The sequence below is a fragment of the Pholcus phalangioides genome, unplaced genomic scaffold, assembly GCF_987345545.1.
Source record: "Pholcus phalangioides strain wild (caught in Gottingen) unplaced genomic scaffold, Ppha-v1.0 ptg000024l_1, whole genome shotgun sequence".
Lineage (NCBI taxonomy): Eukaryota > Metazoa > Arthropoda > Arachnida > Araneae > Pholcidae > Pholcus > Pholcus phalangioides.
In genome coordinates, this window is record NW_028301616.1 from 7,775,865 (window position 1) to 7,795,372 (window position 19,508).

General features: G+C 34.3%; 1 protein-coding gene and 1 long non-coding RNA gene across 6 annotated transcripts in view; one reads left to right on the forward strand and one right to left on the reverse strand.

Moving 5' to 3' along the window:
- Positions 1-19,508, forward strand: part of LOC149068661 (uncharacterized) — a 107,001-nt gene that overhangs the window by 6,748 nt on the left and 80,745 nt on the right. For 3 of the 4 annotated variants that reach the window (XM_089250439.1, XM_089250438.1, XM_089250440.1), the window contains 7 exons: positions 2,201-2,252; positions 5,031-5,102; positions 8,853-8,957; positions 10,494-10,524; positions 11,415-11,446; positions 12,434-12,505; positions 18,097-18,457. In XM_089250439.1, the coding sequence (XP_089106565.1) occupies positions 2,233-2,252; positions 5,031-5,102; positions 8,853-8,957; positions 10,494-10,524; positions 11,415-11,446; positions 12,434-12,505; positions 18,097-18,187 (423 nt within the window). In that variant the 5' untranslated portion in view covers positions 2,201-2,232 and the 3' untranslated portion in view covers positions 18,188-18,457. Of the gene's footprint in view, positions 1-2,200; positions 2,253-5,030; positions 5,103-8,852; positions 8,958-10,493; positions 10,525-11,414; positions 11,447-12,433; positions 12,506-18,096; positions 18,458-19,508 lie in introns of those variants that run through there. The other variant, XM_089250441.1, reaches the window with a different exon arrangement.
- Positions 12,499-18,069, reverse strand: LOC149068662 (uncharacterized). Of its 2 annotated transcripts, XR_016195105.1 has the most exons (4): positions 17,551-18,069; positions 13,625-13,694; positions 13,064-13,155; positions 12,499-12,645 (listed from the first exon to the last, which is right to left on the reverse strand). It is a non-coding gene; the product is annotated as an uncharacterized LOC149068662 (long non-coding RNA). The 2 variants fall into 2 exon arrangements; XR_016195104.1 differs by having other exon boundaries at positions 12,499-13,155; positions 17,551-18,068.

Genomic DNA, 19,508 nt, shown 5'->3' on the forward strand with positions numbered 1-19,508 from the left:
GCTGTTAGTGATCTTGAAGCGAATGCAATAGGACGTTCACTTCCATCGGGCATAATATTCCGGATAGACCATGTGGACTAGCATCAGTAGCCAAAGTCACTGGAAGTTCTGGAGTAAATGGTATGAGGACTTGGTCACTAGCAATTTCAGACTTGATTTTTATCCATGCTGCTTCACAATCAGCTGTCCAGTTGAACGGAATACTTTTCTTGAGAAGGTTATTTAGTGGGTGAAGTAACCTTGATGCACCCTTGATGAATTTCGAGTAATACATAACTAAGCCCAAAAATTGTCTCAATTCGTCAACATTTTTTGGTCTGGGTGCTTCTTGAATAGCTTGAATCTTAGCTGGAGATTTGTTCAGTCCTTTGGAAGTTATAACATGTCCAAGGTATTCTACACTTTTTTTCAAAATATTTACATTTGTTGATATTTACATGCAAATTATATTTTCGTAATTTATTTAGACCATTCAGCAAGTGTGTTGTGCATTCCTCATAAGTCTTGCCTTGTATAATTAAATCATCAAAATATGCAGTTACTCCATCTAAATCTTGAACAAACTGATCCATGAAAGAATGAAATTCGTTCGGTGCAGTTTTAATACCAAAAAACAATCTTTTTGCCAAATAAGTACCTCGATGTGTAGAGATCGTTTGAACTTTTGCACTGTCTTCATCGACTGCTAAATGCAAATATGCTTTGTGGATGTCCAAGGTGCAGAAATATGATCCACCTCGTAGCTTGTTGAATGAAACGAGCAAAACATAAATAAAAATAATAAACATTGTAGCGGTTTTAAAATCCTCCCAAAAAATATTGTTATAGAGGGGTTTATCATGGTAAAGGATGGCGTTGTATTGAGAGATGATATACATTACAGACCATAGGTTATTCCAAACAAAATAAAAAAAAAATAGCATTGTAGAGGGATTTATTGTATAACGAGTATCATTGTAGCAAGGTTTCACTGAATATGTTATATCTTCAATCTTGGGTATTGGGTGTCTGGCATCATGAAGTTCATTATTATCATTATATCGAGAGTCATCATGTGTAATCAAATTTATGCTGCTGTTAGCAACTTTTATAAATTGACGGTCTTAGTAACACCAAGCAATGAGCTTTTGGGTATTTATTCACTGCAAAATATTTTGATTGATTAGCTGTGTGTGTGTGTGTGATAAAAGAAATTCTCAGATGTGTGTGTGTTTGTGTATTGCCCCTGTAAAGGGTTTATCACAACACACTTTGGTGTAGTACAAAAAGTTGCGAAACCGAGCACTTTCGATTAGGTGATGCCCAATACCAATATTATTAGATGTCCTTGGAAGAACTGAAACATGTGAGATGAGTTAAAAAATATACTGAAGGATATTTCGAGCAAAACATAAATAAAAATAATAAACATTGTAGCGGTTTTAAAATCCTCCCAAAAAATATTGTTATAGAGGGGTTTATCATGGTAAAGGATGTCGTTGTATTGAGAGATGATATACTTTACAGACCATAGGTTATTCCAAACAAAATACAAAAAATTGCATTGTAGAGGGATTTATTGTATAACGAGTATCATTGTAGCAAGGTTTCACTGAATATGTTATGTTTTTTGGGCATTGTAAATAAATTGAACATAAGATTTTTTTGTGGCATTGAAAACCGTTATTTGGACACGCCCCCAAAATATGTTTTTCCTGTCGTACAGCTTCTATTCAGCGGTCAACTCCGCAGATGGCCACTTCCTTGCGGAACGCTGAGTGGCTGTCTTAGAGGAGTTTCACTGTGTTTAACAATAAATTTGGAAATTTACAGCAAGAAATCTCACAAGAAATCACAAATGCATTTCTAGACACAAAGTAGAGAATCACTGCATGGTATAATAGGACAAAGGGAAAATTTCTTTTATTTCTCCAGCACCAGGCATTTCATGTCCAACTTAACTAGGAATGAGGAGAATATTTGTCTACTATTTGGTATTTAGCCTGGTGGGCCCTACTGCCGAATATCTGTGTAAATCTAAGTACATCAAACTAATCTTAAAAAATTATATTGAAATGGAATTTTTCCCCATAACTTAAAAATTTGCTGACCATATTTCGCTTTTTTCTTTTCCAAATCAGTACAAAATGTGAGACATATCTACATTATTATGATTAATTCTAGTCACAAATTACGTTTTCTTTTTCTTTTTCATCTGAAGGATCATTTGATGAAGATTCATCATACACTTGGATGGAGGAGACACAAAACATGTATGTGTAATATCGTGCATTATCTGATTTTGAAAGCATCAGAATTATCATCTTTTGCATTTGGTGACCACTTTACATGTTAAAAATTGGAATTTATTTCATTATGTCAACCAATTGAAACATTTTTTTTTTTGTTCCAATCAGACTTGAATTTAAAGAACAAATATGTAGAAAATTTTAGCCATGCAAATCTTTGAAGTTTTGGGATTATACTTGTAGATTTGACTCATCTTCAGGGATGATCTGTGATATTGAATAGGAATCATTGACAAAAGAAAAAGCAAACTCCCAGCTCTTAACCACAGTGTTTGCAATCATGTGCTGTCACCTGTTGCTTCTCTATAATTTTTTTTAAATGCAATTCACCATTTCTTTGTAGATACTAACGGGACAAAAAAATTCATCCGTAAAAATGGTGTGTGTGACAGTTATAATCATTGATTTATTTAGCATACTTTTATTACACAAGGGAAATTATTATTTTGGTCTTGAAAGAGGGGTTTGCTGTATAAGTCAAAATCCTATTTAGTGTTAATACTCGTTCTGGTCTGATTAATTTTTCATAGCTTTAATATATTCCATCTATAACAATACATTTCTCCGGTCTCTTGAATATCATTTTACAGACATTTCACTGTGTATTTTATAACATCAGAGATGCCTTTGACGTGCTATAACGCGTCAAATACCCGGAATTTCAGAAAAGGACACATAAAAATTTTGTAGAATAGAAACTTTCCTAGTTCTTAGAAGAAAAAAGTGGAGAGAAAAACTTCCAACTTTTTTCCCCTCCCTTTTTTTTTCTTTTGACCATGTATCATGATCGCCCGACCTTGAAAAAGTGGTTTTACTACTTTGTACGCTGTACTGTATTGATATACATTAAGGGTTGTTGAAGAATAGGAGAAGGGATATCTCTAGTTTCTTCTCTGAATGACGTGCCTAGCGGGGAATTGTCAGATTTTGGAGTTTTTATTCCCTGCAGATTTTCTCCTTTGAGGTTACATACCAGAAATTACGGTACTTTCATGGCTATCTGCCAGCAATCAAAGACAATGTCTATAATATTGCAAATACACATTTTTTTTAATTGTAAAGGATTGGAATGCCCGTTCAAATTGTGAAACTTTCCAGAAATCGTGGTAAAACAACAGAATCTGGAAAAATATCCAGTTTTGTTATTTAGCTGCTATGTGGTAGTCACCGTTTCGCATTGCGAAAATAACGGGTGTGGACGCAGAATTGGCTTTTGGAGGGGCACAAGGATCTAATTCTTCACAGAAAGTTTGGTTTACTGACACTCTAAAACAATTTTAAATTAACAGATAGTATAAAAGAAATTATTTTCTTCTATTGTTTTGATTCTCTACAAAAATATTTTTAATTTTTTATATTTGGGAAGGGGGGAAGAGACTCCTTATAGTCCCCCCCCCCCCAACTTTTCTCCGGTGAAGATCTGGGTAATTTAAATGCATGTATTACCAGTTTGGGGGATAGATGCAGGGCCGCAACTGGGAGGGAGGGGGGAAGCAGGCAGGTCTAGTGCCTCTGTCTGTGTGTGGTTGGTAGGCACCAACTTCACTCTTTATGACTGCTTCTTATACATATGGGTGTGCCAAAATGTGTGTTTGCCCCATCTGAGAAAGTATATAGTTGCGGCACTAGATAGATGGCACCACCTACTGAACACAAAACACGCCATATGCTGGGCACACACATAAGCACACTTAAGTTTCTCCAACACAAATCTGACATAGCTCCGATATTCAGGTGTGAAATATGCGGCAGTTAAATGGCTACAGATCAGAGTGATGGACTATCAGGAAAGGAAAATAAAATCATCTTACTAGGAAAGCCAAAGTATTAATAGAGAATCAGAATATAAGTGTCTGAGAGAGAGAAAATCAAATTAGCTTTAAATTTAATTAGAAGATATTGAAAATCAGAAGATTTTTTTTTAATGAAATGTAAAATCAATCAGAAGGGAATTTATAGATTGATTTATTAGTAAATATATAAATGTGTGCCTCCAAATGTTAGTTAAAGTGGATCCTGTTTATAACGTTTTTCTAAAAACTGTCATAAAGAGCATTGTAAACAGGAAAGCACTTTACACGGTAAATCTTAATGAGAATTACTTATTATTAGGACAGTGAAAATAAGTTGTATCAAGTGGGAAAACGTTCTAAATGGGAGGAATGTTATAAGTGGGATCAAATGTATATTTGTTTTAGATTTATTACATGTGCGGAATTCCATACTTTAAATTCTCAGTGCTAATGAGCTTAACAAGCTTTTCCTACTAGTAGACAATGAAAGTAATGCAGTAAATAAACCTTTAGATAGAACACATGTTTTTAGAAATGAATTATACTTGATTCGCAGATACCTTCTCCTACCCAGAACATGGCTCACCATTCAGTCTCAATGAAGAAATATAAGCAGGTGATCAAAGACCTGGTGCATGCTGGAAGAAAATTCATAGAAGTACCAGTGAATTATGGGGGGGGGGGGGGCATAATTTTTTTCGAGAGGGACCCACTTTTACTCAAAAAGGACCCAGATTTTTTGAATGACCTGGGTCCCTCATTAGAGTACAGTGGCATCTCTGAACATATATTTTAACAATATATTCTGTTTTATTTTCACTTTTTAATGGGTTAGATTTTAGAAATATGAACATAGATTTTTAAATGGAGTTTTTATGTTTTTTACTGCTATGAAAGTTTACAAAATTAAGCAGTTCAATCTGATTGAATGACTGACATTTATTTTTAGTCTCACTGAAAAGAGTTTCAACAGTGTCCACAAGATGTTTGAAGGCTACAAGGATCTCATTGCTCTCATTGGGTAACATATTTCATACTTTATACCAGTGTTTCCCAAAATGTTCCCCCAGTGGGCGATGGAATGGTCCAGTGGGTGGAGGGGGGATTCTGCTTAATTTTATAGAACCTACAGATTTAACATAGGATCCTATGGATTTACTTGAGTTGGGGGTGATGAGAGGAATTTCCCTAATTTTTTGCCACACATAAATATGTCAATTCAGAAAGTTTCCACACCAGAAGCAAAAAACCATATTAAAGAACTTCAAGATAGTTACAACATAACCTGATATACAGGTGAGATGAGTTGTCCTCTGCTATTCACTAATTTTAAGTATATGATATATATAGACAGGAGTGAATGACTATCCTCTCCCATTAACATGGGCAGGTTTGGAACCTGGAGGTTGGGGGGGGGGGCACAATGTCAATTCATATAAGTCACACCTTGTTATCAGATCATCCAGATAGCGTGTCATTCTGCTTACCTGTCACTTTTTGAAATATTGATTGCCCTGTATGCCTCTCTCTCTCTCTCATGATAGGTCCCCTGATATTACCCCTGATAAAGTGTCTCCACATTCTAAGGTCTCTTTTATGAAAATACACTTTCAAAACTTTTTGTACAAATTGGGAACTCTTCATGGGTCAAAACCTGAAAAAAGTATAAAGACATGCATGTTTTCTGACATCGGGGGCAGAAATTTGAATTATTTTCATGTTGGCCTAACAGTTGAGACTGTTTCGATCAGCCATGCGCTGTGGAACTGAATTTTTCTCTGAAAGTGTCAAGATGGCCAAAGATAACATATTTATTGGACATTGAAAAAGCAAAATACTTGCTCTCAGAGAAACTGTGATGTTTAGTCATGAAATTTCGAGAAAAATTAAGAGATTGAAGACTGTTGGTAAAAGTTTCATTAATGAGCCCGGGAATTATGGAAGAAGGAGTCTTTCTCTTACCGTTCGTCAAAAAAAATGATTATCCACAGATTTTATGTGAAAAAAAATCTCTAATTCAGAAGACATTCAACTTGCCTTGCACACGTTGAACTGTGCTTAATGTGATAAAAAAATTAAATTGGTATGCAAAACCAAAGTACAACCTTCCCTTACAAAACAACACTTTCAAAAATGAGTAAAATTTGCGAAAAAGCATGTATCTGTTTGTGCCAAGTGGAATGATGTTGTTTGCTCTGATGAGAAAAGTTAAATTTAAATGAACCTGATGGTTTTAAATATTACTGGTGTGACTTATGCCGTGACAGAGCCATATTTTTGAAACGCTAATTTGGAGGTTGATCAGTGATGGTTTGAGGTTGTATCTCCATGAGCTACAAAATCAACTGAGAGCCGTATATAGACATTCAGACATTCTGGCGGAAAATCTACTACCTGAGGCACCTCTTATAATTTCTGGACAGTATATGTTTCAACAGGACAATGCTTCTGTATATGTTTCAAAGCAGGGTTGGTAAAAATACTAGTTTTTTTGAAAATAAACCAAAAAACCTTTTTTTTTTGGTTTAAACCGGTTTTTGTTTTAAATAGTATTAACATTAAAAACAATAAAATTTCTGAAAAATCATTCAAACTTCTAACAATTAAAATAAAATGTTTATTAATGTAGTTAACACTATTCCCATATTAATTAATCAATAAATATTGCTTACATTTTAACAAAAAACAACTTTTGCAATTTAATTATTTTTTGCTTAACTCAATGGATTACTTCGTGTTTGAAAATTCTTTTAATGTTATGATTAATCATATAATATAGTTATTAATACAGTAATAGTAATTAATAATAGTTATTAATAGTAATTAATACAGTTACTTTCAGTATGCTTAATTATGAAGATATTTTGCAAAAAACTATAATAAAAATTAGGTGAATATAATGTATTTAATGAAGCATAAATAATGCAGATTAATTAACGATGATTTACAATACACAGGGTGATTGTAACTAAGGTTCTGATTTCAAAACACTGTAAAAAAAAAACGATTGTCAGAATGACTTGAAAATTGACATAAATATTCCTGAAGAAATGGAATTTTATTAAGTAAAAGGGGGGAAAAAATACTTAAAAATGTAAAATTAATGACATCATCCAACACGTGCAAAATTTGCTTGCAGAATGGAAACAATAGCCAGTCGTGGCAAAATGATAATTATAGCATTACACAATTTTATAATTCATGGAAACATCACAAAAAAGTGAAGTAATTGAACAAATAACTATAACTTACTCAAGAAATGTTAAATATGTTGTCCACCATGTTCTGGCTACGAGGTGAAAGCACAAAAATTCTTGTTCAACAACAGATCAGGTCATGATGTGGATGTGCTAGCAATTCACCTTTATTAAACCAAACGTTCCCCACGTTAATATTCCTGAGGAACTTCTAACATATAGAGGATGAGCTGAAGCTTGCAATTCACCAAAGTTTGCAATCCGACCACTGTTCATTTTTTTCATTGCTTCAGGAGTATCCATGCAAATTTTCAAGTCATTTTGACTAGTACTTATTGTATAGTTTTGGAATCAAAACTTTAATTATAATCACCCTGTATATAGCTGATTATTTTTCATAAATCTGTTACTACTATGCAATAGAACCTTGATTAACTGGGCTTAACAGTGAAAGTATTAAAAAAAAACCTATTGAATATTAAGACTGGAAGCTATACAGCAGGAGATGTGGTGTTCTTATGGGAAAGAAAATGAAAATGTCTGTGAGGTAATGTAACTACTAGTACACTAGTCTTTGTCCTTTAAGGGCAGCTGGTGTCTTTATTGGATTATAGGACCGCCTGCCCCTAGCATGATAGTGTCACTACTGTAGCGGCTTCTTTGTGAAGGGAAAAAGAAACCCTGTGAGATAATACACCACTACATTTAGATGTGTGATGCAATCCTTATTCATGAATTTGCTAAAGATAGAGCATCAGAATGTAGCCAAAGGTTAGAAAATGTTGTAAGAATGAGAAATTTTGGCTGTTATATATAACTTTAAATGACTAAGATATTTCATATACAAAAAAATATATATAATCAGGCCACTTTTATGAGACTTTTTGAAAAAAAACACTTATGCCATTTAAAGATTTACAATTAAAGTGCACCTCAAAAATATAAAATGTGGTAAAAATGAAAAATTTTGGCTAATAATGAACCAATATATTTTTCAAGGAAAAAATATTTAGGCCACTTTTTAATTTAATTTTTTGGAAAAAACCACTTGGTTAAAATCAAGGTTTAAATCATGGTTTAAACCACGTTGGTTTAAACTAAACAACCCTGTTTCAAAGTCTACAAAATCTTGGTTTGAAGTAAATTTGATGAAACTCGTTGACTGGTTAGCGAGAAGTCCTGATCTAAATCTTATAGATAACTCTTATGGGGGTATTTTGGCACGAGAAGTGAGTAGAAATGGTACACAAAGCAAAAATAAACATGACATTATGGCAGCAATCAAACAGGCTTGGAAACAGATTATACAGCCTGTTATTTATAACTAACCTTGATTGATGACATCCAGAATGATAAAGATTATAGAGGAAAAAGGTGATTTTCTTCAATATTAAAATGATTTTGTACATACTTTTCCAGTGTCCTCGTACTCTTTCGCAGGTTTTGACCTTTTCATTATATGTATATATATTTTCCTTCACATGCAACATTAATGCAATTTTTTTTTACTTCAAAGATTTCAGTAATTGAAGTTGTGTTAACTTTCATATTTGTTTTCATTTTGAATCTTTAAGTGATCTGAAATCTTCTAATCCAACTACATTGAATGAAAGAGAAGCAAAAGCTCTGATAGTGAAGTCCATAAAGCTGTTGGCAACTGCAAACATACATCATTTAAGGTAAAGTTAACTCATATTACTTAGATATTTGATATGATTAATATTAATTTGGACATTGTTTCTAATATTCTTCAAATGTAGGTGGATCAAATATAAATAAACCGGAATTTCATTAAAAGATTAATGAGTAATTAAGATTTTAATGAGTGAACCCTCTAACACAGAGGTTCACAACCTTTGGCCCGTGGAAAGTAGTGGTAGAAAAGTATCAATACACACAATAAATACCTAGGCTCTGACTGCATTTCCTTGATAAAAATATGGAAAATTAGAATCCATACAGGATATTGCTAACTATCACCAAAAAATGTCAAATGCAAGTAAAATTGCTAATTGCAGCCAAAAAATTGTCAGATTCAAGTAAAGTTGTCATCTATAACTAAAACTTCTAAACTTTGCCTATGGAAGGATATAGGGGACTAGAGAGAGTGCCGATTGCAATAGATAAAAATGTAATTTACCAAAAAAAACTTATGTTTGACAAATATGTGTGAGATGAATATATTGATATAAGTATAATTATGATAGTTATAATTATCATATAATTAATAATCTTAATTTCAAAAATTCAACTAAGCCTTGCTAAAATAAGGGAAGGGGGTACAGGAATAATAATGGGACATTTTATAAAAAAAAGTTGAAATGGCCAAAATTACGGGAATGTTCCATAAATTAGATCATATGGTAATCCTATATATACAAGTTTCTGGCTCGTGAGAAGCAAAAATGCTGTATATCTGGCCGCCGGTGTTATAAAGTAGTACACTCCCCCCCCCCACCCCCCACCCCCAAAACGTTATTGACAGATGGTTTGAATGTTTGCAGTGTTTATATATACCTCATCTTTTCATCTGCAGTAATTCAAATTGATGCCCAGTAGTACAATGTGAGCATGCATAGATCTGTTGTGCAACATATTATGACATTTGTTGCTTAAAAAAGCATAATACCATCTGAAATTTTCAGGCTCCATGCACAGCTCAGGAAAGAAACTCTCCCAAATTCAAATGTTTCATTGGCAGCATAATTTATTTTTAGTAAGACATAATGCAGTCAAAAATGAGCCCCAACATGGATGAGCACTTACTGCAGTAAATATTTGAGCTTTTCACAAAATTATCAAACTATATGGCCATGTAAACATATCAGAAACATAATCAACAATTTATATAGTATTAGCTGTGGGAGCGTTCAATCTATCATTGAGGATGACAACACCCCGGAGCGCCAAAAAGTGTCTGCTGTAGGTGGGTTCCCATGTAGTATTCTTCTCTGAGACAATACGGTGTCACACCCTCTACAATAACAACTGAAAAGCTGAAAACAGCGTACTGCGCAGATCTGGAACATCCCCTCCACTGTCCAGATTTATCCACACACCCCCTTCCCATGACAGCCATTTGTTTTGGACAACCACTCTTAAGAGGCATTTCAAAGTGCATTTAAAAAATTTTTATTCCTTTTGAAAATTATTAAATTATTCCAGTTTATATTTGTTTTGTCTTCATACATGTGACTTTTTTTTCCCCCTTTTAGACTGGAGGAACTGAAAATAGGTACCAAGGAGGTAAATTTATATTACCAATGAAATTTCATTTTTAGGGCTGTATTCAGTTATTTGATTAAATTGTGACTATTACACAGTAGCATACGCAGGATTTTCTCACAAGGGGGCGATCACTTTTCTTTTTTTCCCAGAGGTAGATTTCCATTTTTTTACTGAAAAAATACACCATAATCTTGGCGGGGAGGGGGGGGGGTGGAGGGGGAGGGCATTAAGCAGGTTTTACATGTTTCTTTAACACTTATTATATGTCTAATATGTCTCCTGCATCTCTCCTTAGCCAATCCCTCATACATCTGCGGCTCTTCAGAATTACTAGGTAGATATTTTACCGTATCAAAGAGCAACTTCAAAGTAGAAAGCACAAAAATCAATATCTCCAGCTCACAGCTATGCCCCTGATGAAGATTGGCGATGCTCCTAAGAGCCTTTTTTTTTATGATTTTTCCATGCATGATATGGCAATATAATGAGATAATACACCATGCATATTGTGATTTTTGTGTACATAAAAGCAATTTCACAGTGAACTACCACTCATTTACTCGGCCAACATCTTACATATCTCCTTATTATTTTTTGGATAATCTATAATGTTGTGATGACCGTGCTGCCTTTGCTTCAAAAAGTCACATGCATCTCACAATAAAACTGTGGCTTATATATTATCAAAACTGATTGATCTTTTATAATTTTTCTTGGTGCTACTATATCGTACCAGCTTATTTACTCGACTTTAAGACATTAAAAATTATTCAGCAGAAAAATAAACATCTCAATTACTATTGCAATTTTCTTTTTCACTAATTGTGTAAAATTATTTCACTGCATGGAATCAGACATTAAAAAATATTAAGTGTTTATCGGAGTAAAATTTTTTTCTTTTTTTTCAGTTCTTATCGGAAGATGACAGACATGCAGAATGGTGAGAACCAATTTCCATTGTATTTTTCTAAATAAAATATCAAACAGATTTGTGCATTGAATTTAAGTACCTGCAGGAAATTTTACCTTTAAAAACAGGTATGTAGAAATACTCTCTTGAAAGAATAAGTGTTAAGCACTAGGATTAAAATAATAATAGAATTGGAAGAGAGACAAGAAAAAAATCCTCTCTGGGCAAACAGCCATCTTTGATAAAAGTTTATATTATTTATAAAATTTATATATTTTCCCAAAACTAGTGATTGGTATCATCTGGAGGTGTCTAAGAGGTATTGCTGGATACTGAGTTAGAAAATTCATCACTAACTACAAGAGTTTTCAACAAGTGACCAATTACTACAGTGCATACGTACTTATGCTATTTCAGCATGTAAGGCAATTTTTTTTTCCTGATTGGTCATTGCGGATTTGAACTGATGCTACCATTCAAACATCGCCATTCATGAATGCCATTCAAACATCTACAAGATCTATCTAAAGATATGGTTAGATAAGAGGCACTAAGCAATCAGATTGATAGTCTCGCTAGACAGGGAACAGAAAGATGAAAAGTATATAAATTACAGATAATATATTTATTATACGAAGGGTTCAAACAAATAACGGTTTATGTTGTTTTTTCAAACTGATCAAGAGACCGGATTAAAGTTATCGTTAGAAACAGGGAAATTTTTTTTCCACCTGAGAGTAACACAGTCAGTTTTTCCATCTATATTGTAGGAAGGTGACTGCAAGGCAATGGCAGCACAGACTGTTGTTTCAATTATAGAACTAATGATTGCAGCTGTTTAAAATGGTATAGCAACAAAATATGTGGGTTTCTGCAGGAATTAACTAAAGGAGCCTGTAACGGAGAAGCTATATATGGAACATTATTTATTCAAAGAAACAATTCATAAAAAATGTAACATAGACCACATTATTTGCCCATACCTTCCATCTGATTGTTTTGAATATTTTCTTACAGGCTCATAGCATCAAAGATGATTAGCGACAAATATGACCGGTTAGAAAAAAGACTTATGGAGGTTTGGAGTTGGTATGTATACTCACCATTTCTTTTAGTCGTAATATCTCCTGAAAAATATGTCATGCTATCAATTACTTAAAAAAGAGTGTAACTGAAACAGGCAGCTAATGACTTGCTAGCTTGATTCACAGGTTACAGCAGGGATGGAGCTAGATGGGAAGGGGAGAAAACAGAGGTTATATGTAGCAGGAAAGAATCTTGAGGAAGAGAAAAATTTTAACAGTGGGTTGTGGCATTAGTTGAAATTTCTGATTATAACATCTTTGGGGTCAAGAAAAAAACTTTTTTTGTATTTTTTCTTGCTTGATCACAGCTCTTTCTTTGTTCATTAGCAAAATGATTGTGAAAACTATCAAATTTTGTTCATAAAATAGCACTCACTTTTTAATTACATTTTTTCAATAACTGTAAATCAATGATGCAATTTTTTTTATGAAGTACCAGTATTTGCAAAAAAAAACATATAAATTACTGTGTATCCATGCATCCCAATTTGCTGAGAAAAATGATCAGACTAAAAATTGTGCAACATGAAAAATTGGTTGACGTAATAAAAGAGATGTTTACCTTAGCAGATTGATGAGTCAGACTCAATAGGTCTATACTTCTAAGGATGTTTTCAATGAGTCAGAGATGGGAGGACAGCTTACTCAGTTTTGCTGGTAACAGGGAAAAAGGGTAAAAACAGTTAAAACTGCTTACATAATACTAGTGGGCTCAAGAACTTCCTCCCAGATGAATGTACTCATACTATATTTTTAAAACTCATATCTAGGGTAGGTATAAATAGGTAAAACAGATAAAAAATCAAAAAATCAAATGCATTTTTTGGAACTGAATTTTTTTTCCAAAAGTTAAAAAAAAATTATACACACACACACACACACACACACACACACACCTGCAATGTACATCTTTAATATTACCAGGCAGAAAAATAAATATTCACAATCTGTAAAATAATACGAATAACATAGAAGGTGGGTAAATGCTTAGCACACATTTAATCATATTTTGCAATGACCTAAACTGGTCACCACGGAAAAGTAAAATAATCATAGATGAAACCAGCATTAGTAAAGATAAAATTAATAAAACACAAAATTTAAGAAATATGAATGTGACTACCTTTTTGTCAATTATCCTTCAATTTTCCACACAATGATTATCTTACAGGAATATAACTCCTACTTCAAGTCTAGTGAATAAGAAAATAAGTTTTAGAAAGTTAAGAAAAATATGAGCTTGTTTTTTAAAATAACAATAAATAACATTTTATTAGTTTGACTAAAACAGCCATAATATTTAGTTAGCTATTAACAAGTTTTATATATACAGTAAAACCTTGTTAAGTCGTCACTCCGGTTAAGTCGTTGTTTATCTTTAGGCTTATCCAGCTTTCATAGACAAGGTGGTGTTTTTTTGTTTTTTTTTCAGGTCAGCACAACTCAGGTCTATCGCCATAGGCAACCTAGTGAGTTGTGCCGGAAGTGTAAGTGTGTGTGCACCTAACAGTCTGAGTGCATATCTAGTGTTGTGTATGATTTTCAGTGCTGCCATCTATATCTTAGAAGTGAAGTGAGTGATGTGTAGTGACTGAATATTTGCACTGTTTGTAGGACTGTTGCCCTCTGTGGCGAGACTTTTTACTGGGGAGATCAGCTCGCATTTGCGCCTCAAAGGTGGGAACCACAGAAAACCAACTTCAGCCGACCACCACTGCGGCAACGGTGGGGCTCAAACCCGGATCCCGAGATGCGAGTCCGTCACTATGACCACTCGACCACCACAGACAAGAAAGTTATTAAACCCTTGTTTACTCATTGCTAATTTCGGTTAACTCGTCACCATGAAAAAGTTTGAGAGAGAAGTTTGGTTTTCTTTAAAAAAAATAGCTTGTTAACAGCATTGCCATATGCTTAAAAGTCACCATAAAAGCCTTGTGTACCAAAATGGAAAAGTTCATTTGCTGACGAAAGTTTTTGAAACATTAAGGACTGTTCAAGCAAGACCTGATTTCTGCATGAGCCTCTCTAATTTAGGGCTCCAAATTTAAACAAATTATCCTTGTTGAAAAACCAGACACTTTTTTTCAAAGTTGGTCTTCTAATGTGTGTTTTTCCCTACCTTGGGCCCTCCACAAGTTCCTCAAAGTGGGCCCTGTGTTTGAGATCACCTTGTAGTTAGTATGCAAAAAATATATATATATATATATATACATACACATACACTAAGTACATGTGCTTTGCCCCCCCCCCCTTCCCTGGAAAAAGTTGAAATGACGGCATATGTGTATATATATGTGTGTATATATATATATACGCACACATACACTAAGTACATGTGCTTTGCCCCCCCCCCCTTCCCTGGAAAAAGTTGAAATGACGGCCCTGTGCTGAAAAAGTTAAAATTACCAAAAAATGAGAAAATATGCATTTAAAAATGACAATGCGAAAAAGCAGATATGCTTTTAAAATTCATATTTTCTATTTCTTAGTGCATATATTCATTTACAAAAAATATCCCCACATATGTACATGCTGCATATGCAAAAAACTTCTACATATTTTTTACTTAGGTATTTTTAATTTCTACTTTGTTGCAGCTGCTCAGTAACGAAATACCAGAAAAGCCGGGTTTTCCTAGGAGCAGGTTATTTGCGACGCGTGCAGCGTGGAAGCGCTGATTGGTTTAAAAACCTGAATTTCAGGTTTTTAACCAATCCCCACCTTCACGCTACACACACAGCGCAGAAATCCTACTCCTAGGAAAACCCAGAATAACAAAAGAATTTCGACACTAATTTTCTAAAAAAATTAAACACTTTTGACATATCTCTAGGAATAGCCTTAAAAATAGAACACTTGATATTTGGAAAATACAAACATTTTCTATTAATTCACTAAATTCTACCTGCGACAGAAAAACTGATGTTTAAACCCATAAAAATACAGTAAAACACCCCCTTCTTGATGGACACCCCTTAAATTCGGTCACCCTTCTTTCACGCCAAATAATATTTTCCCTTGTAAATATTACATGAAGTTATTAGTTTGAAATTCTCTATTATTATCTATTAGTTTGAAATGTATGCTAATAGAATTATGCATTTCAAACCCCTGATCAACGGTCACCCCTTTTTTTACGAATGAATTTTTTGTACCGCCGGTGACGCAAAAGAGAGGTTTTACTGTATTATTAGCGATATTTATTTGGAGAACTTTTTAAAAAAAAGTGATTACGCTTAAATAAACTTTTAAAAATATGCACTTATTCTAAAAATTCTTTGATTTTATGCATTTATATGCATTAATGCTAAAAAGGGCCAAAATATGCAAAAATGCATATGCACATAATCCGGACTCTATTTATAATAGTAGTCCTACCTGAGAATGTTTTCGAATATTCTCTGAGAAAGATTATTCTCGAGAATTTTACATCTCTAGGTTTTCTAAAAAGAGACAAAATTGGATGAATCTTGTTTTTGACCGGAAGATTTTAATAAGGCTAAAAAACAGAAGGCTCCGGGCTAAATAGAACGCATTGGTCCCTATGACTAGAGGAAGAGAAGGCAGCAAAACTGATGCACAATCAGGCCAGTCATTTCAACTTTTCCAGGGGAAGGGCAAAATCACTTAAACTGCTCACAAGGGTGGCTACGAATAATGGAGCAGTCATATGGGCATTGTAATGGACTTGTACTGAAAGGATCCGGGTTCAAACCCTGCTGGCGAAACAGTGGTGGTTTGCTAAAGTTAGTTTGCCAACACCAAAGAGCAAATGCGAAATAATCAACTTTGACACTGCTATCTTTCTAGATTTAAATTATAGTAAATTGACTCAGCTGTGATGAGATTCTGGCTGTATGTAGTTTGGATGAAAGAAACAGGGGGAATGATGAAAATAAAACTTAAAAGTGAAATATAAAAGAACCTGAAGGAAAAAAAATTAGAAAAAAATCATTGTAAAAGAATTTAAGAGTTATATCGAGTATCATTATAGAAAGGTTTCACTGTGTATCATTGCTGTTTCACAGACTTTTTCTTCACAGGGTATTACTACTATGTTCAAAAAGTACTGAAACTTATTTTATTATGGAAGAATGAATGAAGATAGAACCTGTTTATTTGGTGTTTCTTTCAACGTAACCGCCCTGTGCAATTATGAATTTTTGCCATTGTTTGCCATGGAAATTTGGATTGCAAGCCTTTTTTCAATATATAATCTAGTGACTTGGTCACTGCACTTCTTCGGAACTGGAGAAGCATTGCCCCTTAAGTAAATTCTTTATCCAAAGAAAAAGTCCCATGGGCAAATATCTTTGTAATAAGCTGACTGGAAAAGTATCGGAATGTGGTGTTTCAAATGGTAATTCAATATTAGAAGGGACCTGTGAACCAATGCATTGTGATGGAAAACCCACAACTTCCAAAGGTCTGGTCGCTTGCATCTCATTGAATCATGCAGACGTTTAAGGACTCACCAGTCCCTTCTGGTGTCAGATTTACCTGTCAAAACCAATACTTTCACAGCTTTTTTCCTTGAATAATGAATTAACTTGGAGAGTAATGATTCTCAGGTACCCAAGAGGTGCAGCAATGAAGGCAATGGGGAATGTGACAAAAAAGTCTTACAATCCACATTTATATTTGTATGATTTATGGCAAAAATACATAATTGAATAGGTATTACTTTGAAGTAAACACCAACCTTTTTGAAGACAGCTGTGGAAGAGAGCCAGTGTTGGAGAAAAGGCTTTCCAAAGCATTAAAGATGCATTACAAAATTGTCAAGGGTAAAAGTAACTTATAGCAGGACCATAATTAAGATTTTTGAAGATTTTGCCCCCCCCCCCAAAACCTTAAAATTCGATAATTTTGCAACCCGGGACAGTTGCTACCTCTGCCGGCCTCTAGTTACGGCCCTGGAGTACAGGTTGTTGGCATTTTTTTTAAAGGGTTGTGCGAAACACTCAAAATTCATCGCAACACACAAAAACAAAAAACACTAGCAATTAAATATAGTGAGAGGTTATAAAATTATACTCAAAGGACCTGAGAGAAACATTGTCATAAAGGAGTCACTAGAGATGGGTGATCCGCTCATGAACCATCTAGAAGTGCGGCTCTTTTCAAAGAGTGAGGTTCTTGAAAAAAGAACCGCAGCTCTTACACTTCCCAAGAACACTAGCGGCTAAAAATCCGAATACATTCCCTGGTGAACTTGACCAATCACAGAGGAGCGGGAGTGAGGTACTCTCGAACCGGTCGTTACTTCGTGTGGAAGACTTCGGAAACTGTTCGGAACTCACAATGCGCAAGCGCGTTCTCGTAGTGTTATAATATTCTGCACTCTTTTCTCATTTTTTTCTGGCTCATCTTTATTTTTTTTCTATCAATATTTTTTATAGTTCTCTTTTTTTTCATCAATTTCCTTTTGGTTTGTGTTTATGTATTTGAGATTAATTGATTTTCCTTTTATAATTATTTTTCCTACATTGTGTATTTTATTGTAATTACTTTTCCTTCATTATGTGTACTTTTCTATTTTTATTTTTCCTGCATATTAAGTACATTTTCTTGTAATTATATTTTCTACAGTAAGTACACTTTCCTGCAAAGAAGGATAAAAAATCTGAAACCTCCTCTCCTCGAGAAAATTCTACGTACGCCTATGCTTTCCTTTAATTAAGGAATTGCTGAGTGGAGTGATCTTCCCCAAGATCAGATCGATAATTTGATACTCAGCATGCCTAGGCGTTGTACGGACTGTATTTCATCGCATGGGAGACATATAATGTATTAACCATCATACCAACCATGTAATAGTAAGTTTTTGTAAAGGAGATATTTTTTACAATTGCTCCAGGGAGCAAAAATCGTAGTTTTTATGAATGGTATCATACATACAACATCGTTTTTGTTCTTTATCTTTTGTTTAATAAATGGGCTTTATGAATAAGTAATGTTTGTTTTGTTTCTGAACCTTTATTTGCCGCAGCTGGCGTTATCCTTAATTTATGGACATGAGTGTATTTCGCAGGTCTTCTTTCAGAATCTTCTTGGCCCATGACCTGGGCAATGAAAGCGAATCATCAATAGTAGTTAACTTAGTCGCCTCTTTAGCATGGAGATCTGCCATCTCACTGCCCCAACTCTGTGCATGGGCTTTAACCCAAGACAGAAGAACTCTGGAGTTATTGATGCACTTTTCTCTAATCCAGGGCTCGGCACGGGTCACTTTTTTCCCTAAAAGTCACTTTTTTAGAAGCTGGTCACTTTTATTACCTATTTTCGGGCCCAGGTCACTTTTTCCACTTTTTTTAGCAAGAAAACCTAAGTCTCGCGCTCTTTTCCGCTGTCAGTGTTTTTCTTTTCTTCAAGGAGGAACTTTACCGGTTCAAGGTCGCTAATTTTCTCCCTCCCTTCATTGAACTACGATCGTACAAGGAACCCCTATATATATATATGAAGGCGTCTTTATCTTCCCGGGAGCATACCGTGTGACGTCAGCATAACTTGATTTCAAGGCGCTTGGAAAGAAAGCTCCTTATACTTGTAGTTAAAGAGTCGTCATTTTATGGAAAAGCCGGTCGGAAAAAAATAGCGTAAAAGGCTTATTTACAACAAAGAATTTTTTCCCCTACTCTACTACCATTCTTTCTTATTTCCCCACTCATTCTTTCATTTTCATCTTATTTTAAAATTGATCCTTTATTTTATTTGTTTTAAAAAGTTTTAGTCCTAAGGGCCGAATTCCTTTCTTAGAGCATCGAGCAAGTTACATTTGTCGTTTGTTCTATCGTTACTTTTATTAATTTTTTTTAATATTTGAAATGACGATTTAAAGGCTCATTTACATTGAGCGAGTTTATAAAGAGAGCCCGTGCAGAAACTAACTTACGCGCAGCGGGAGAATACCAAAGCGCGCCTATTAAAGATGCGTACTATTAATACGTATTAAGCGTATTATTAGTACGCTTTGGAGAATTGAATTTCACTTGTAGCTGGCC